Source organism: Acomys minous, assembly GCF_964271855.1.
Source record: "Acomys minous genome assembly, chromosome: 7".
Classification (NCBI taxonomy): domain Eukaryota; kingdom Metazoa; phylum Chordata; class Mammalia; order Rodentia; family Muridae; genus Acomys; species Acomys minous.
Window position 1 is genome coordinate 44417242 of NC_140488.1, and position 21529 is coordinate 44438770.

At 42.4% G+C, this 21529-nt stretch overlaps 1 protein-coding gene across 3 annotated transcripts in view; it reads right to left on the reverse strand.

Moving 5' to 3' along the window:
* MID2 (midline 2) overlaps nucleotides 1-18618 on the reverse strand; it is a 113431-nt gene extending 94813 nt beyond the window's left edge. The window contains exons 1-2 of one of the 3 annotated variants that reach the window (XM_084790270.1): nucleotides 18517-18618; nucleotides 3194-3909 (exon numbers count right to left, since the gene is read on the reverse strand). In XM_084790270.1, coding sequence (XP_084646396.1) covers nucleotides 3194-3853 — 660 coding nt within the window. In that variant the 5' untranslated portion in view covers nucleotides 3854-3909; nucleotides 18517-18618. Of the gene's footprint in view, nucleotides 1-3193; nucleotides 3910-17882; nucleotides 18449-18516 lie in introns of those variants that run through there. The other 2 variants (XM_084790269.1, XM_084790271.1) reach the window with 2 other exon arrangements.
* Nucleotides 18619-21529: the final 2911 nt, after the last annotated feature.

The window sequence follows — 21529 nt, forward strand, 5'->3', positions numbered from 1 at the left end:
GTAAGTTAACACAAAGAAGGATGTACATATGGCATTACGTCAGGCTGCTTCTGCCTAATGTGAAGAACTCACGTCCTTTCCCACTTGGCACTGGAGGGAGCAAATTCCCCAAATGTGTCTCCCCACTTCTCTTCCTCCCTCCCGCCCTCCCTCTCTCTCCTCTGCCTTCCCTTACACACACACACACACACACACACACACACACACACACACACACGCATGCACACAGAGCACCTCCTTTTCCTTTCCAGTGTCCTAGATATTCCAGACAACACAACAAACCACACAGTTGGGAATGATTCAGATGCCTCCAGTCTCTATCCAAAAATGAGCAAAAAAATAGTTTCCACTTCATTTATAAACAGACTTTTCTGCACATTTCCTAAAAATTAAAGGGAAACTATCAAAAATATAGCCACTCTTTCTCCACAAATTACTGATTAGTCACAGACTAAGGCGTCTTTTTATAAAATACACTTGTGTTTTCCCAGCCCTGGAAACAGGGACTAGAGCTGTAGGCTGCCAAACACCTGGTCAATCGGCCCATGTTTTCAGCTATTTGGAAGAAGCCAGTGTTCTGGAGATACGGCCTGACTTTCCTCAGTCTCTGTTATCTCAGCAGCACATATGGATGTTGGTATTTCTGTATGGACTATTTTTCATGGCCAATAATTTATTGTGATCATAACACCTGAAAATATTTGGCAGTGATTGCTCATCCTCTGCATATCACAACCCCCCCTTCTTACAAGCCACCCCCATCTTTTGCCATTGTGAAGCTGAGAGTTACGTAATTGTGTCCTTTTCCTCATGCTGCTAATCACGTACCAAGACCGACAGAATGTGTAGTTGCTGGAGCATAAGGTTAAATTTCAGAGAGGAAACAACAGTGTAAGAGCAGACAACAGGGGAAAAAAAGAGCTGACTCTGCCTGGAGACTGGTTTTCAGTTCCAGCCCAGTTACTAAACAGGTCTGTTAACATTAACCAAATCACTTAGTGTAAGAAGTCTCGGTTTAGGACACTTTAAGGTGTAAGGCCTGGACTAGATCAGGTACAAGGCCTAACAATTTGATGACTCTAAAGACTTAAGTCAATAATAACATCCCCCTCTACAGCCCCACAAGAACCAAAATTTCACCTTCACTAAAACCAAGATTGACTTTTACATACACTACGTATATACTTGCTCTTAACCAAAAAGCAGAAAAGAGGTTACATATTGGAAACAAATAATTATCAAAAGAGACACAAACCAGCCGGGCGTGGTGGCGCATGCCTTTAATCCCAGCACTCGGGAGGCAGAGGCAGGCGGATCGCTGTGAGTTCGAGGCCAGCCTGGTCTACAAAGTGAGTCCAGGACAGCCAAGACTACACAGAGAAACCTTGTCTTGAAAAAAAAAAAGACACACAAACCACTGTTAGTGCGGCACTCTAAAGTGCAGTACTTTACAGACAAGAAAATGTCTCCTATTCTGAGTGCCAGTACCCTTACCAACACAAAATATCATGTAAATTTGAATAAATTTACCAGATTATAAGAGAAGGAAAACATCCATTGTCTTCTTGCCCCTCCCCCCTCCAAGGTATCCGAGACTTTCTTGTAGCTTGGTTTTTGTATTTGGTGGTGCTAATCTTACTTTTCATTTAAATACTTTATTTTTGTTAGATTTTATTTTATTTTGGTTTTTCAAGACAAAGTCTCTCGGTATAGCCTTGGCTGTCCTGGACTTGCTTTGTAAACCAGGCTGGCCTCGAACTCACAGTGATCCTCCTGCCTCTGCCTCCTGAGTGCTGGGATTAAAGGCATGCACCACCATGCCTGGTTTTTCATTTTATTTTATAATGAAAACATTATAATTAAATGTGTGATACTATAAGGTTCACTGTAGAAATAATGATTGTTTAAAATTATTCAGCAATGTGTGGAATTCAATTTTTATATAACTGCATCTAATGTTTGTTACAAGTTTTATTCCTCCGGAAGCCCTTGGGAATTACCAAATTCAAACTTTTTTTAATTGAAAATATTTTTCCGTACAATAATATTCCAATCATGGAAAAATGTGGAATGCTTTACCAATTTGCACGTCACCCTTGCACTGGGGTCATGCTAACTAACTCTCTCTGTATCAGTCCAATTTTAGCATATGTGCTACCAAAGCCAGCACTAAACATTTTATTTAGTCTGAAATCTATGTTAAGTAGCTTCCTTCTTTTGAGAAAAATTATACTCCATATCAGGAAGACAATAGGAATCCAACAGTTTACTAGATCTGACATTGGTGAACATCAAACTGAGGTAAGAAGACTTTCAAAACTAGGCACTTAGACTTGCAAATAGACATTATTTAACATAACTTCACAAAACTGCCCACTGAAAACAAGACACTGGAGAGTTGCAAGATGGAGACTGCAAACAAGTGTTTTAGCCTGGGCCTGCAAGAGCAAACAGGGCCACAAAATCTACTACTAGCTCAGATATTCATTGCTTTCGCTTTAAATGTTTAGTTCCGGTGTTTGATTCTGCCTCCTGATTTGGTGATTTATTGGTATAAGAATTAGCTGTATGTTAAGTGCTCAATGACGATTTACAGTGGCTAATGCCAAACATTGGTTTCTATGCAGTATGGACTAGGCATATTTTGGTTATTGTTGTTTTTGCAGAACTGGAGTTAGAATCCAGGGACTTGGTACTTGCTAGGCAAGCGCTCTACCAGTGAGACACATCCCCAGACCTTGCAAACACAAACCTATACTACTGTCCTCCACAAATCTCTCATCTACTAGATCCACTCAGACAACTCCACCCACACCTCCACAGAGACCCGCCCAAATGTATGCAAATTAGCACATATGCTGATTGCAGTACACCTACACTTACTAAAAAGACAAGGTAGAAAGATCATAGCAAAGATATGCAATGTGTCACCGAGGAGAGAGACTGCTGTTACCCTGGTGAAGTGGATCATGGCCTTACTTGCCCAGAATTGCACAGAACTACATAAATGCACGCAGGCTTGTAGAAGAGAGAAGTTCCAGTGAAAACTCGCAGTGAGTAGGCTATTCCCTATGAAAACAATTTGAAGCTTCCTTGACCTATAGAAAGAGTGATCCAGCTTACTGCGGAGTTTGCTGACTGTACAACTATATATTAAATCAAACTTCGGGAAGGAGGGGGCCATACTGCTTACCTTTAGTTTCTCAAATCGATCATTCAGGGAAGCGACCTGATGGTCTCGGTGACGACCCACCAGTTTGCATAAGGCACAGATCAACTGATCATCAGACACACAGTACATGTTCACCTTCTCATTCTCATGGTCCAGGCAGGTAATCCCTCGAAGATGTGTGTCTGAAACTGGTTCCACCAGGCGATGGCTGGTGAAAGGTTTCTTGTTGGGGTGTGTGGCCCGAAGGCAACGGTCACAGTAGGAGACCTCACAGGTGATGCATGTCTTCACAGCATCTCTCGGAGGGTCCTGCTCACAGAATTGGCAAGCAATTCGCTCACTAGACATGGCGGAGCTAGGCCTGTAAGTCCTCTCCCGGCGACTCTCACTTGGAGAATTGGGCCCACTGACTGAAGCCTTCTGGAAACGATCAATAATGTTCTGCAGGGTCACATTCCTCTTGAGGCCATCCAGGCCCCGGTGATTCAGCGAGATAACATACCTGCAGGTAGGACACTGAAAAGCAGTAATGGGTTCAATGGATTCACCAGAGCTGCAGCTTGAGACCAAGATGCGATGGGCACAGCTGAAACACAGGCTATGAGCACAAGGGAGCAGAAGGGGGTCTTCAAACAACTCGAGGCAGATTGGACAGGTCAATTCAGACTCCAGTGTTTCCATCTTTAGTGAAAATAATCCTGCTGAGGCATTAAGAACCACAGAGGCCGGGCTTTCACCTGCAAGTAATACAAAGTAAGAGTCATTAAGCATTTCCAAAGGACAAGTGACTGTAGAATAATTATATTGTAACCAATGGAGACTTTCGGCCTGATAGACTCCCCGGGGATGCTTAAGCAATAGGAATTACTGGGAAATTAATCAGGAAGCCTTTCTGCACCCCACTCTCCTTCAAACCTTGTTTTAGACACTTGCCTGTGATTTTTTTTTCCCTTCACTAATAAATAGAAGCAAGTGGCCACCTCTGTGTCTTGGTTTCCTGATTAACATTTCCACTCCAGCTCACAAATTGGCATGACTCCTCTCCAAAATTCTCTCCTGACATCTCTTCTCTGAGACTGTGATGAGTTGGAGGCCCTACAGATTTCTCAGTCCCTATTCCCCAATAATATTCTCTATTTCCAGTCAAGGCAAAATATAAGGGCTGCTCCTATTTTACATCCAGTGGAAGGAAAACACGGCTATATTTCAAGCTGGCTCTCTCCTTCCTGAAATGATTCCATTCTAAGGGCTTGCATGGGAAGAAAAAAAAAAAAGGACTGAAAGCTTTGGGGAAATGTAGTTTTCAGTGCGGGATAATACATTTTACTTGCGAGTGTGAACTTGAATGACTTCATATTCCCATACATGGAGATCTGTTCCATCCTATTTCTGGTAAACTGAGTCATTAGAGACAAAAGGAGATAGATTTCACTTTCACTTTATCAATCTCTCATCTTCAAAAATACTCTTGAATTTCTTTCTCTTTTCTTTTTTTTAAGATTTATTTATTAAGTATACAGTGTTATCTGCTTGTACACCTGCAGGCCAGAAGAGGGCATCAGGTTACATTATAGATGGCTGTGAGCCACCATATGGTTGCTGGGAATTGAACTCAGGACCTTTGGAAGAGCAGGCTGTGCTCTTAACCACTGAGCCATCTCTCCAGCCCATACTCTTGAATTTCATCAAGTCAAGTAGGGAAGAATTTCATCTGTAGATTTACTAAGTAACAACTGCTATAGGTTTGGTTTCATTGTTAAACACTTGTTCAAGGGGCTGGAGAGATGGCTCAGTGGTTAAGAGCATTGGCTGCTCTTCCAAAGGACCCGAGTTTAATTCCCAGCACCCACGTAGCAGCTCACAAGTGTCTGTAACTCCAGTTCCAAGGGATCTGACACCTTCACACTAATACACATAAAAATAAAATAAAATTAATTATTTAAAAAAATACTTGTTCAACTAGCACTTGCCTGTTGCAAAACTCATCTCCTGTGTGCTTTTTTTAAATGCTTACCAAAACATGATTAGGTGAAAATCCAGATCTAGATGAAAACTGCTAAGTTGAACAGCCAGCAAAAGGGCATGTTTTGATTTTGAGTAGTCCCGTTCATCTCACTAGCATTAGAAATCTTCATTAGGACCTAAAATATTGATTCTTGTACTAGCATTTGTTTAAATATTGGCATTGACTAGGTGCATAGTCCTCTGACGGGAATCACAAATATTGAGTACGACTATGCCTAGCACTTAAATACAATATTGTGTACACAAAAGATGTTTCTAAATCAAACCCACTCAATGCACAGAACTACTTAATGGAGCTTCCTACAGTAAACTGGGCTGTAAAAGGGAGGAGTTTTCTTTTCTTTTTTAAGACAGGGTCACTCTGTGTAGCCTTGGCTGTCCTGGACTCACTTTGTAGACCAGGCTGGCCTCGAACTCACAGGGATCCTCCTGCCTCTGCTTCTCCTAATGCTGGGATTACAGGTGTGCGCCACCACCACCCAGCCGAAAGAGTTTTCTTTATAAGGCAACCACTCCCAGTTACGTTAGGAGGTTTAAAGGTTTGTTTAGCTACGTTTTTAATGAGACGTGATATTTTTATTTTACAATTTCAGGTCCTTATACATATATTCACACATATCACACATAATCAGTGGGTGTTACTACACCATCCTAGGTAGTGTTGAATCACTTCAAATACTGTATTAGAGCATTCAGATTAGTATATCTGTATTTCCTGCTGATTCCCTCCTCTCCTGGAGTAGAGCAACAATTTTTTATTTTTATTCATAGCCATGGTGACTGGCACAAAATAGTTGTCAATAATGGACAATAAGTATTACTCAAACCGATAATAAGAAGGTACATAGTGTTTATTGCTTATTTATCTGTGTTGTGACTACTATGTTAAGCACTTTATGTACATTATTCCATTAAATTCTTCCAGGACTATGAATATGGTTTTGATTCTTTTTTTTTGGTTGTTGTTGTTTTGTTTTGTTTGTTTTTTGGTTTTTGGTTTTTTGGTTTTTCGAGACAGGGTTTCTCTGTGTAGCCTTGGCTGTCCTGGACTTGCTTTGTAGACCAGGCTGATCTCGAACTCACAGCACAGCGATCACCTGCCTCTGCCTCCCAAGTGCTGGGATTAGAGGTGTGTGCCACCACGCCCGGCTGAATATGGAATTATTACTAGACCCATCATATACTTAAGAAAACAAGGCCCAGAGTAAGCCAACCAGAAACACTAACCCAAGCAGGAAATCAGTTCCATGCCGATGCCTGTGCTTTTTCCCCTACACCTTCCTTCTAATCATCTCACCTCCTTCACTGAAGTTATCTTGACTGTTTACAAGAGTGTTTCTAAATGGCCTGCTTCCGCTTCTATTTTTGTCTCTCTGTGTCCCTCTGAGTCTGTCTTGCCTACTCCTGACTCCTTCCTCTAGGACTATCTCCATCTGACACTGCACTTCTATTTCAACCCCTTTCAGAGTTTCAAACATTCCACAGTGTGTGTGTTGAAAACTACCCCGGTTGGTCAGAAGCACTGCAGAAAGTCACCTACGTGTTGACACTTAATATAAAATCAGTTAAGGTGCCACAGCTCCCCTGTCTTAAGAGAGTGCTGTATAAACTCTTTCACATACAGAAATATCTCTTTTAACTTCATATGAACCCCTAAAACGTGTTCCCAAATCAATATGACCCTTGAATCTCACTATGAAATGAAGGTCGGGGAAACACATTCAGGGTCACAACTGCCTTATATAAAGTCAAGGTAGGAATTTTAACTAGAGGCTCCTGGACCTCTGTGAATGCTATATGTATTTATTACCTGAAGAGGATTGTCCATAGCTCTCAAAGGACTCTTGGAGGTCTCCTTAACAGTAAAGTCTAACATCAAAAACAAGCAAACAAAGAAAACAGAAAGGGCAGACAAAATACAAAATATTATTTAAGCTACAGCGTATATTATTTTTACAGAACTGCCATCAGTTAAGATAGGTTACTTAGTTCAGATTGCTGACATCAGACTGCAACTGACCTCTAGCACCTGATCTTCCTGTTTCTGTCTCCCAAGTGATGGCATGGCAGGCATGCACTACCACACCTAGTACTCCATTCTGTTTTATTTTACTATGACACAGTCACGTCATTAGCCAATCTGAGGGATTAAATCATTTTTGCAAGTTCCTCAAACATTTGTTTCTTCAGGTTCCTGATTCTCATTAGTGCTGTTTCAGCATATCGGCAACTATCCTCCATTTTCCCTACCTCCACTACTATCTAATCATCATCATGATGCCAATTATCTTCTTCACAGTTTTCTTTTAAAAACAGGTACTATCATTACAAAAGTAATTTGTCCAGGGTCGTACTCGCTTGCACATAGCACAGCAAATATTCAAACTTAAGAAAAAAGGCCCTCTAGAAATAAGCCTATATATTTACAGCCAACTTAATTTTTGACAAAGTTTCCAAGATAATTTGGCAAAGAAAGAATAATCTCAACAAACAGCTCTTGGAGAACTTCATCCCCACACACACAGGAAATGAAGTTAAGGATGTAACAAGAATAAATTAATAAAAAAAAATTTAAAAATTAAAAAAAAAGAACTTATTTTAAAAACACACAAAAATAATTCAAATTAGGTATGCTGGTGTGTGCCTATAATCCCAGTACTTGAGAGGTGGGGACAGGACTATCATAGGCCACTCTGGACTACATAGTGAGAGCTTGGGCTACAAAGACAAAACAATCTAAAGATGAATAAATGAAATGGATCAATTACCAAATTATAAGAGTCAAAACAGCAAAAATCAGATTAGACAACATGATTTTTGTAGATCACAACAAAATCACAAGCAACCAACACAGAGAAATGCTACTTCATCCAAATTTAAACCTTTAGAGCTAGAACCAACACCATCAGCAGAATGAAAAGGCAAAGGATCTTCCAAAGAAGATAAACAAATAGCCAGTAAGCGTATGAAAACTTACCCAACATCATTAGCCATTAGGGAAAAGCAAACCAAATAAACACAATAGAATAGCTATAATAATAATTAAAAAAAAAACCAAAAGGGAAAGTAGCAAGTATCTGCCAGGATGTGGAGAAATTGAATCCCTCATATTGCTGGTGTGAATGCAAAATGCTGCAGCTGCTTTGGGAAATAGTTTGGCATTTCCTCCAGAGTTAAATGTAAAGTACCATCTGATCAAGCAATTCCACTGCTAGGTATGTACTGAATAAAATTTTAAAATGTGTTCATTCAAAAACTCTTGCACATCAGTGTTCACAGTAGCAATATTTACAGTGGCCAAGAGCAAAACAACCAAAGCCCATCATCTGATATATTAAAAAAAAAATCAAAGCATGGTGATAGAATAGTATTTGTCCATAAAAAGGAATGGAGTGCTGATAGATGCTGCAATATGGATAACCTTTTAAATATATATTTCCAAATGAAAGAAGCCAGTACAGAAATGTAAGCTATAGTGTGAGTTCCTTTATATGAAATGCCTAGAACAGAGGAACTCATAGGAATAGAAAGCATAATAGCAGTCAAGGCCTAGCAGAGAGAAGGAGTGGGTGTAATATGAATATGTATGCACTTTCTTTTGGGGATTTTGACAATGTTCTACAGATAGATGGCTGCACATGTTTTTTTTGTTTGTTTGTTTACTATATTAAAAATCATTGGTCTGTGTACTTTAATATGGTGACTATTATGATACATGAGCCACATCTCAGTTTTTAAAAAGAGATTCAAACTCAGATCAAACTCCAGACTATACATAGCTAACTACTATATAGTATAAATATATTGCAAATTATGTGGTTATATAGTACCTATAAACTCTATTGGACTACTTACTTCTATTTTTTCTAGGTAGGGTCTCATCTATCTCATCAGGCCTCGAACTCACTATGTGGCCAAGGATGACCTTGAGCTCTGATTCTCCTGCTCCACATGCTTAGTGCTAGAGCTCAAGGCATGTAACCACCACTCCCAGCTTGAATCGCTTACTTCTTTACCATGTCTTTCTAGGTCAGTGATTCCCTGTGTAGGTCTTGCAATGCCCTGGGACGTCTCCAATGTGTCAACAAGTTTCAGAAAATTCTTAAGGCTCAGTTCTTATTCACATAAAAATATCTAAATGGCTGCTAAAAAAAAAAAAAAAACTTCCTACCTACCTCACAAAAAACTTTTAGCAGAGGAATGGATACAAACAAAACAACGAGAAAGCGTTTTAACTTGAGAAAATTTTCAAGAATCACAGCTCTGTTTGGAATTAAAAAGGTGTAAAGATGACAAAGTATGTGATTCTGATGGACTGTGATCCAATGGCAGGTAATCATGAGGCTTTCTTCGAAAAACACAACTGTCTGTCATAAAATGCATCAATGTAATACACAAAATGGTAGAATCAACTGGCATATGAAGACATAAATACCCATGTGCCTACAAGCTAAAGAGCTCCCTTCCAAATAATTTAGTTACTGGTGTGTAGACAAACGTGTCTGTTTGTGTTCTTCCTATTGGAAAATTGTTCCTGCGTGGTTTATCTTTGCTATCTATCCGCTTCACTCTCTTATTTGGTGAGGCATTAAAAAGCTCTGTGCCTATCACATAGGAGCCAGATGCAAAGTGTTCGTTCTGCTCGGCAGCTTAGAGTGTATATAAAGTAGCTGTACTAATGTGATCATAAAGTTACACTCTGCATTCTGTAATTTTTAGACCCTGTTTTTCTGAAATTGTCATCATTTTACCAGTACTAAGGTCTTCACCAGGTGTTTTTCTATGCTGATGTTCTCCTGGTATCAACATGCTATGTGCTGAGTTTCTAAGGAAACTTTGAGTAAGATTAAAGACATAGGTTCTTTGCCTGGTAGAGAGAGGAGTCTATAATAGGGCAGTCAAACAGTGTCTGGATACCAGGTGCAAGTTTTTGTTGTTGTTGTTGTTGTTTTGGGTTGTTTGTTTGTTTGTTTGTTTGTTTGTTTGAGACAGGGTTTCTCTGTGTAACAGTCCTGGCTGTCCTTTTGTAGACCAGGCTGGCCTCGAACTCACAGCAATCTGCCTGCCTCTGCCTCCCGAGTGCTGGGATTAAAGGTATGCGCCACCACACCTGGCTAAGGTGCAAGTTTTTAATTTGATGTTTGGCAAGCTTTGTGATAAAATTTTGTTAGAAACAAAAAGTTGAAAATGAAGATTGCTTTGATCAAAAACAGCTCTGTGAATATATGTATCTATTCATGTATGTAGGTAGGTAGGTACATGCTCTGTGCTTGCCTCCCTCCCTCCCTGACCTCTGGCTCTTTCTTTTGAGACAGGGTCTCACAGAGTAATCTAGGCTAGGCTCAATCCTCTTGCCTCAGCCTTCCAGTGCTGAGACTACACTCATGCACCATCACTGCTACCTGAAAGGAGGAGGAAATGCTTCAATGAAAGTGATTAAGATTTCAAAAACATAGCACATTTTACACTTACAAGATGAAAAATTGATTCAAGTATTGCCCTCCAAATCTAGCATTAGCTAACTCTGATCAAGAGTTAGGATCAAGCAGCTGTGATCTGCACTTGACAGAAGTCTATTATTTCAAATGCTATTTGAACATAACTAAATACCTTCTTATCCAACAGCTAATAGCCTATCTAGTTTTCATCTTCCAGATCTTCTGAGTATGGCTCTGGACTCTCACTCTCTCCCCGGGGAGCTACTGTCTACCCAGAAAAGGCATAAATGTGAAACTAAGCCTGACCTCTTGGCTGTAGATTAAAAGATGAGCTGGAATTTTATTTTAAAAAATACAAAAAAAAAAAAAGATTCTTCAGGACATTAGCTTTCACCTGTCAGGATATTAGCAACAACGTCCCATAAGACTTTTCTTAGAATACTAGTAACTATCCATCTTCCTAGGAGGATGAACAAACAAGTCCTGACTTAGTCTGTTTCTTCAAGTGCAAAATGCTGTTCAAGTTGAGCTAGAATCACCAGCTGTTCCTCTAAGATGTTTTCTAGATCAGATATCCTATTATTATAGAGTTCTTCCTATTTATTATCATGCAAAAAGAGATGTCTTGGATGCTATAAACTTCCTATTAAAAGCATGACTCTTCTTCACAAGTGTAACTAGTCAGGCTAAGAAGTGATAAGCCGTATTATCAAGCGACTAGGTGTATGTTGTCCCTTGTATAAGCTAATGCAAAGTGTAGTAGATGTTTTTACTTGCTGCACCCCAAGGAAGATATATATAATAAATGTTCCAGTGAACAACTAAAGGGGAGGGGAGTATCTTGTGAGTATCAACCAATGAAAACATCTTCTGGAACTGAAAAAGAAAACAAGCAAATCCAAGGACAGAGCCAGGCATGGTGGCGCACGCCTTTAATCCCAGCACTCAGGAGGCAGAGACAGGCGGATCTCTGTGAGTTCAAGGCCAGCTTGGTCTACAAAGCAAGCGCAAGACAGCCAAGTCTACACAGAGAAACCCTGTCTCAGAGAAACAAAACAAAACAAAACACAATCCAAGAATGTTATAATTAGTGGATGACTTGCTCAAGCTCAGAAAAGATCATTTGGAGCCCTGTGAATGTTGGAAGATGATTGTAAATCCAGGACTTGGGAGGCTGAAGCAAGGGGATCAAAGTTAGTTCAAGGACAACCTGATCTACATAATGATCTCAAAACCAGCGTTGGTTACACAGCAACTGTCAGAAAAAAAATCTGACATAAAAATACCCAATGCATAGAATTTTCTATATTCTATATGATGAGAATTCAAAATAGAAGACAAAATGGAGGTTCATTCTATGGTCAATGACTGTAATTAGTTATAATAATAACAATCATATATTTATATAGTAGTTTTATATTTTTAAAAACCACTATTTCATTCTTTTTAAGATTTGTTTCTGTCTTTTTTGCAGGGGTTGGTTTTTCGAGACAGGGTTTCTCTGTGTAGCCTTGGCTGTCCTGGACTCGCTTTATAGACCAGGCTGGGCTCAAACTCACAGCAATCTGCCTGCCTCTGCCTCCCGAGTGCTGGTATTAAAGGCGTGAGCAACCACGCCTGGCATAAGATTTTTTTATTTTTATGTATATAAGTACATACTCTTCATGCACACCAGAAGAGGGCACCAGATCTCATTATAGATGGTTGTGAGCCACCATGTGGTTGCTGGGAATTGAACTCAGGACCTCTGGAAGAGCAGACAGTGCTCTTAACCTCTGAGCCATCTCTCCAGTCTCCACTATTTCATTTCTTATACTAAAGTCTTCTTAAAGTCTTATATCTAACAGTACTAACATAGTGATGCTAAGTAAAACATTAAATTCTTTGTACCATAGTTTCTTTGTCTTTTGGATTAAAAGTACTTGCTGTATGCATTGCATAGGTCCTTGTGATGATCCCATGAGGATAAAATAAATTAACCTGCTTTAAAATTACATTTACTTGCATCACACATTCACACATGATACACCCAGACCACTTTTCTTACAAGCTAGACACATTTGGAAATTCATCACAAACATAATTGACATGATAGAAGACAATCATGCTTCTCTACAAAATCCCAAGAAAACCATCGTTTTAACTGTGGTGTTCCTGATGCTCATATGTCTTCCCACTTAGGCTATGGTCCTTCTAAGGGAAGAATTACCTCTAGTGTTTTCTTTTAGACTTCCATCACACATCAAGAGAGCTCAAATCTGGAGTTTGATTACTAGGCAGTACAGAGAACCTAATCCAGTTCCTGCCTGGGCATTGACGCCTACTTAGTATTTTATAGTATATGCATGTATGCTATTCCCTTCCAATAATTAGCTCCTAAACCTACAACTTTGAGTATTTTCTATAATGCTGTCATCATAAATATTAAAATGAATATGAAAATAGCAAAGCCCAAAGTCCTAATCTGTCTCAAATAGAAAAGATTCATTAAAGTATGATCAAAGTACATTGTATAAATGTATGAATTTTTCAGAGTAAAAATTAGTATTTAAAAATAATTAATCAAAGTAACCAAGAAATGGATTTGCTGAGGTAACATAATGTTTGACAAGAATTATAAGTATCATTCATAATACCATTGCCCTAATGCCGATTACACTGGCAAAGTTGTAAGACTGGGGAACAAATGAAGAACAAACTTATTTACCTTTGCTACTAGGACAGATTTTCATCCATTTTAAGACTGAATTTCCAAGCCTCTGTTTTTTCAATGATGTATTTTTAAATATTCAGTGATTTTTTTTTAAAAAGGTATTTAGTGGCCTTCCAGGACGGGCACTCATTTCTACTTCTACACAATAAAACTTGTAAAATATGTATGTAGGGCATTCTATTGAATGTTGGGCTGTGAGGACCCCAAATTCTGGTCAGTAACAAGGGACAGAAAACAGAGGCCTATTTGAAATCAAGCTTCTACTCTCCTGGGAACCACATGGATCCTAGCAACACTGAACAAAAGGCTATAGACGAAGTGATAGAGGATTCTGGACTATAAACCATTTTTTCTATCTCTGAACTGTACACACACACACACACACACACACACACACACACACACACACACACTTTGCTCTCCTAAGTTAGCACTGTCTTCCATGGCTACATATTATGTTCCTATTGGAGCAAATTGCAAATATTGGCATTTAAGGTTTCTGGAAGAGTTCTCATGATATAATGGGTTTGGTATCAGATCATCTGGTCTCTGTAAGAGGATGCTCCAGAGCCAGAGGATACTGTTCACCGTCAGCCAGAGGAGTCTGACCTGCAGAAAGAGGCTGAGACAAAGCCCAAGGTCAGGCCATCAGAGTGCTGGGGAGAAACAAGAACCCACATTTTTCTAACCCATTTCCACTGAGCCAACATCATAGTGTACAGTCTATTCAGGCAAACATCTCATGGAGAAAGGGATGGTAGGATGTTGGCTTTTTTTTTGTTTGAAATTCCTCTGCCATGTTTCCTTGAAGCATCATATGCCATCTAGTAGTCTCAGCAGGTTATAGGTTTTCTGGAGAAAAATTCAATCTCTGAAAGTTTGACTGTCCAAAATGTTACGGGACCATAAGGTCATGAAGAATTAAAAAGATGAAAAAACAAGCAGACAGAAAAAGCCACAGAACACAGGCTTGTACAGTCCACAGAAAACTTTCAATAGAGTTTTAATATATGAAAGTGGATAGGAATACATCTATTGACCCTTGAGGGTTAGAAGTGAGGGTGAAAGGGAGTAACAGTCTGCACAAGGCAGACAATAAAGTAGGATTTTATTCTCTTGCCATCACTCATCTGAACTTCTCATTTTGATGCTATGACTCAACACACAGACAAGCACTTCTCTGGCCTCCTCTGTATACTGCTCATGATGAACACAGTATTTGTTGAGGATCCAGAAATAGAGACCGTTAGCACAATACAGACTTTGTACCGAACTTTCAAAAAAGTAACTATATTTAGGGCCAGTGAGATAGTTCAGCAAGTAAAATTGCTGGCCACCAAGACTGATGACCTGAATTTGATCCATGGAACCCATGCGGTATTAAGGAGAGAACTGATTTCCCAAGTTTTCCTCTAGCCTCCACACCGTATGCTATGGCACACATGCATGTTTATATGCACACACAGGCACACAAATAAAAAAAACGTAAAAAGTTAAATGACTGTCTTTAAAACCTCTTGAACTGTGTTAAATCCACTATGGACATGTTACACCTCCTATTTTTATGACATACTGTTTTAAGTAATGTCATTCAGCTTAAAGAGGGGCTTCATAGACACAAGCTTTCTTTTCCACAGAAGACAGAACAAAAACCCCAATACTAAATGGAGTTGGAGGACTCTCAGGCCTCTTCTAGCAGCTGAGTCCCATGGCTAACATGTAGAAAGTTAGCAAGATCTATAAAGACTGAGTGACAGACACACAAAGCCAAGCAGTTATCTCTAAAAACAGCCATCCGAGACATACTTTTGTGCCTCATGCCTGTCTTTGCCTTTCAGGGCTCTACATTCCCGTTGAGAAAGAGAAATTTCCGTTCTAAGGAACCTAACAACCAGAGACAGTATTCTTTTCTCCTCTTCAAGCCAGTGAGGTTTGCTGACTGATTAAGAAAGCATCCTTCGGTAGTTTCCTTCTTAACTGTTGTGCTGTCAGCAGATTTTATGGGAGGAGGGAATGGAAAAGCTCACTACTCAGAACCCTACTTGGACGCAATTCTGAGACTCCGCTGGCACTATTTGAAGCTCTGCAAGTTGGAGCAAGTTGCCCTGTTCTTAGAGGAGGGATTAACCAATTTTATCTAAGTCAATTTGCACTGCTCAGATGATACGTTTGTGAAGCAAGCAAGTCACTCATTTGCAGCAAGTGCCTCTCAGAAGTGGTCTTGCAAGGTACAACATGCTAGGTAGGAATCCTAGTAGTCATGAGAGTAAATAGGAGAGCCGCCTCGGCCTTCATGTCCCATAGCCTCTCTCCCTCTTCCACAGATCACATACCCTGACTCCATCCTAGCCCTGGAGCTGTAAGTAGATTTTAGCATAGGACAAATATGAGCCCAAAATCCTGGGGTAAGACTAGGACCTCACTCAACACAGCCATCAGAGGCCTCTGTACATTAAAGGTGCTTTAAGAAATATTGACTCATTGCTGCTAGATGCTAATCATGCTTGTATAGCCAGACCTAAAATTATCTATGCCACTTTTTATTGGGCATTATCTAACTGCCCCCATGTAGGCTAAAATGGGTGAGGTTGAGTATGCAAATAAGTCTGACTCAGATTGTTCAGGTAAAGTGTAATCAATATGATTTATGACTCGACTTAAAATCATCACCATTACTTTCTGTGCTTAATTGTATATATGTTTCATTCAGTTACATATACATTTGTGAAACAAATTGACTTAAGATCTAAATTACAATGATAATCTGAATCCCAAGGGGACTAATAATGGCAAATTAAGGTTTCTGTAAATTAGTGTTCGCATTTATACCCATTCAATCCAGTAACCCAATAAAGAATAAATGAAGTGCTTTCATGGAAAAGTATAATGCTGAGGTTTATAGAATCCTTTTATCTTCAAAGGACCAAGCCAATACTCACAATACTAGTACACAATATTATGCCTTTTATGCAAGTGCAGCAACTGTGAAAGAAAGGTCATACAGATGTCTAAAGGCCATAAAGCCAATGCAACATCACATTTGGAATGAACTCTCTGATCTTGGCTTCTAGACTTGCGTTTCAACCACACGAATCAAGTTTTGTAAGGAACAATCTAGAGAAATCTAATTCACATTATGAGCCGGTATTAAGTTAATTGATTGAGCAGGAATATATAAAAATGGCAAAGACTGGTTCTCCCTCAGGTCAGTGAGGAGTGAGGAGGAAGTTAAAAAGGTGGTGGTGGAGGGGACTGTAATCTAGGGTACAATAAAGCTCCCTGAGCAGAGGTGAGGAATGTGAACTCTATTCGGCAACCCCCCTCTTCTACTAGAATATTGTCAGAGAAGTGATTCGGAGAGGAAATGGCACGGGATTAAAGTCAGCCTTTATGGTTCAATTTGAGAATCAGATGAATTCATCCCCACACAACAGTTGTCTACTAGTACAGTTTCCAATGTCTTGCCTCATAAATACTCCTCCTCAGAAATACTCCGAAATCTTCAAAAATAATGCAAAGTGAGTGAAAAGCAAGAAGCTGCGTTGCTGGGTGTGCACAGGTTAATAGAGAAAAGCTGGGAGAGCAGGGACTCTGCTGAGGGGTCTGGGTGGGCAAATGTGAGACAAGAACAAGAGGCATAATAGTGACGGTGCATAAGGAATGAGGAAGAGAGAGGCAGAAGTGAGGCGTCCGACCATCCCAGGATCCTAATTTCCTGCTCTAAATAGAAATGCCTCCAAAATAAATACTGTTCAGCACATGAAGTGCGAAATAACCTAAGCCAGCTCATCCCCAGTGATGTTACAGTAAATCTGCTCCGCCGTTATTTACTTAATTCTTAGCCCGAAATGAAAAAGCCTCTCATGCCCAGGCTTCAGTCGCAGTGTGTCCTGTGGACACACTCAAGTTTTCCCTCTCCCCCAAGGCGCTGCTTTCACAGCTAGGCCAGAAATAAGGAACCACCCAGACAGAGACTTGAAGATTCCTTCCCCAGAGAAAAAGGGATTAAGTTTCTCCCAGGCTCTCGCCGGCAGGGTGCCCGCAGCATCGCTGGCTGCAGCGCCAGCACCACGGAGCAAACCGCCGACCGAGGGGCGCCGCCCGGGCCGAGGACGCTGTGGATTGCGGGAGCGTGGGAAGGCGGCTGCGCCCTTTCCCAGACTTGCGCCTAGGCGCCAGGAGAGCCGCTCCATTGCTTTCTCCTAGCTTGGCCTGGCCAAGCGGGAGGCCTCAGGCCGTTCCCTCGCCTGGGATCCAGGAGTGCAAACTCCTTCCCACGAGGGTAGCGGCAGGAGCCCAGGTCACCCCAGCGTGACAGACAACCCGGGCCCCCGCCATCGCCACCACCGCCTGGAGCCTCGCGGACTCTGTCCTATGGTCCCCGTCCCCTATCCCTCCCTTCCCGCCGAGCCCGTGTGCCCTCGGCCAGCACCGGCCCCAGCGGCACCTGAAGAGCAGCCTGAGCCCGGGCCAAGCCCTGCGCCGGCGGCGACACTCGACCCCCCAGAGCCACGGAGAAGGGGACGCGTTTTACCCATATTGTTCCCGGGCGCCAGCCATCTCTTCCGCGCGCCTGGGAGCGCCTGGCGCTCGCCGGCCTCCGCAGCAAGCTGGCTTGGGCTCCCGCGCGAGCTCCCGGGCCGCTGTCGCTGCCGCCGCCGCCGCCACCACTCTAGGCCGCCGCCCGCCTTCGCCGCTGCGGCCGCTGCCGCCGCCGCGCAGCAGCAGCTGCCGGGATCCGCCAGCCCGCGCGCCCCACAGGGGACAGCACAGAGACCGCGACGTTCCCGCGTCTGGGTCTCCTGGGCTAAACTTAAAGAGTTTTCGCCTCTCAGTCCAGAGGCAGCACCATGACACCACCGCAGCACCACACTGTCATTTCCGCCGCCGCAGAGGAAAAAAAAAGGCAATCCCTTCGAAAGGAGGGTGGAGTGGGGGCAAGCGGAGCCGAGGCTGACACCCCAAGGGAGCACTGGGAGGGGCCCGGGCAGAAGGGGCGCTGGGCCACCTTCCTAAGCTCACCTTCCGCCGCCCCCGCCACTCCCAGCTTCCCGAGCCCCTCCTCTGGAGGCGCGCTTACATGTTTTCTCCCCTGGCTGGAGTGACCGGAGAAACCTGAGCAAGCAAAGGCAGCGGGTGGGTGGGGTTCAGATTACTACTGTACCTACCAGCTGATTCCAGCAGCCTTTTCTCCAGCGTACTGTCATCTTGATGGAAGACACAGAGAGAAGGGGCCTGAGCAGACGTGCGTGTGTGTGAGTGTGTGTATGTGTGTGTGCACGCGCGCGTGTGTGTAGTGTGTGTGTGTGTAGTGTGTGTGTGTGTGTGTGTGTGTGTGTGTGTGTGTGTGTGTGCGTGTCCGCAAGCAGATAGTGTGTGTGAAGTGCAGAGGAAGACTGTGTCCAAACTCTTCTCTCCCACCCACCACCCCACTACCTCCACAAACCCCCAGATTAGAGCAAGGAAAAGGCCGGTGCACCCGCCAATGAGAAGAGAGTGTGCAGGGGATCCTCAACACCGGTCCTACTGGTGAAGCTGTTGTATGCAAAGTTAACTAGAGAGTAAAACAAAAATAGTGGAGGGGACAGAGAAGGGCAGACAATTGAAGGAAACCCAACCCCTTTTTTTACAAAGGGAGAATGGTTGTGCTCAATTGGCCGATAGGCGGAGGGCACAAGTAGTTGGGGTGGAAAAAATTCACTGAAAGGGTAGGGGGAGGCGGGTAAGGTTCCTTTGCACCTTGAGATCCTTGATCAACAAGACAAGAGGGTCATTACCAAGAAGACAATGAGGCAGATGCTAGCCATCCAGGAATTTAATGTCCCTAATAAGATCCATTTGGAACCTAGGAGCCTCCTATTTGTGTGGATTCTGCCTGCCTATTGACCCATCATTGGCTCAAAGACCACCACCCCCACTTACAAGGTGGCTGGGAGAAGGAAGCCACCCAGGGGATACTCTGTTGAGCTCCATTCAAAAAGAAAGAAGAGAAAAGCAATCAGAAAGCAGCCCTTCCCACATGGGCCTCCCATTACTGTGCTTGGGAACAAATCCAGAAAATGAAGGTAAGCTGGGTGTGTCTTGCCAGTGAACCAATAGTAGTCAGCCAACAGCACAGTTAAACAATCTGCTAGAGAACACCGGGGGGAAAACCCAACCACATTACCTTAAGGGAAGTATAGCACCAAGAGATGTAAAAGTTAGTGCGTCATACCCAAAGCACAGACAACAAAAGCAAAACCAGACAAATGAGACTACACAGTACGGAACACCTACACAGCAGAGTACACAATCAACACAGTTGAGAATGGGAGAAAATATTTGGAAACAATATATGATAAGGACTTCATATCTAGAATATATAAAGAAGCTCTGTGTTTAAAAGTGGGTAAAGGACTTGACTAGGCATTTCTCAAAAGAAGGGCAATAGCAGATAAGATGCTCAACATGACTAATCATCAGGAAAATGAAAAACATAAGGATGAGGGCAGCTCTGGGGACTTGTTGCATACGGTTAACAATATTATACTGTATCCATGGAAACGGCCAGATGGGTAAATTCTCTACCATGGAACTTTTATTTTTCTTTTTTGAGACAGGGTTTCTCCATGTAACAGCTCTGGCTGTCCTGGACTCACTTTATAAACCAGGCTGGCCTCGAACTCAGAGATCTGCCTGCCACTGCCCCTGCCTCTGCCTCCCAAATGCTGGGATTAAAGGCATGTGCCACCATGCACAGCTACCATGGGACCTTGGACAAAATGAAACACTTGATTTTTTTTTAAGTTAGTGAATCAGCAGTCTGCTGATTATGGAATAATAGAGTGATCAAATACACCACATAAATGTTAAAAACAATCATATATGTATATTTTATGTGTGTGCATCTATACTTGAATTTGTCTGGAGTCACTCTGCCTGCTGAGAGACCCAGACTGGTGGGACTGCAAACTTGTACAACCACTTTGCAAATCAAGTGGCACTTTCACAGAAAATTAGGAATAGCTCAAGACCCAGCTATACCACTCCTGGGCATATAACCAAAAGATGCTCCACCATACTTGCTCAACTATGTTCGTAGCAGCTTTATTCATAGTAGCCAGAATCTGTTTTGGGATTTTTTGTTTGTTTGGTTGATTGGTTTTGGTTTTTTGAAACAGGGTTTCTCTGTGTAGCCTTGGCTGTCCTGCACTCACTTTGTAGACCACGTTGACCTCGAACTCACAGTGATCCACCTGCCTCTGCCTCCCAAGTGCTGGGATTGAAGAGTAGCCAGAATCTGGAAACAACCTAGATGTCCATTAACCAAAAAACAGATAAAGAAAATGTGGTCCATTTACACAGTGGAATACTACTCAGCTATTAAAAACAAGGAAATCATGAAATTTGCAGGCAAATGGATGGAACTAGAAAAGATCATCCTGAGTGAGGTAACCCAAACCCAGAAAGGTGGAGATGGAGGGACAGAACTGAGGGGGAGAGGGGTTGGGGAGGAGAAGAGGAGGGATCAAGTGTGGGAAGGACAGAAGGAGAGAGAATTGGAATCCATTGGTGGGCAGCTCTGGGATGAGCCAGAAACCTAGAACAATGTAAACTCCCAGGAATCTACAAAGCTAAACTCCTAGCTAAAACTCCTAGCAATGGGGACTATGGACCCTGAAGAGGCCACCACCTGTAACCAGGCAAGACTTCCAAGGAGGGATGGGAACACTAACCCAGCCACAAAACCTTCAATCCAAACATTAGGCTGAACTAGGGGGATCTTGTGGAAGATGGGGAAGAAGGATTGAAGGAGCCAGGGAGGTCAAGGACACCACAAGAAGACCTACAGAAGCATCTAACCTGAGCCCATAGGGGCGCAGAGTCTGAACCACCAATCAAAGAGCATTGTATGGGACTGACCTAGGCCCTCTGCATATATATATATCAAATGTACAGCTTGGTCCTCATGTGGGACCCCTAACAGCAGGAGCAGGGGCTGTCTCTGACTCTGTTTGCTTACCTTTGGACCCCTTTCCCCTAACAGGGCTGCCTTATCTGGCCTCAGCTGAAGATGTGCCTAGTCCCTACTTAACTTAACCTGACAAGGCTGGTTGATGTCCATGGGAGGTCTCTGAGGAGAACAGCAGGGGATTGGAGGGAGGGGAGGGGAGGGGAAGGGGAGAGAACAGGCCTGGTGGG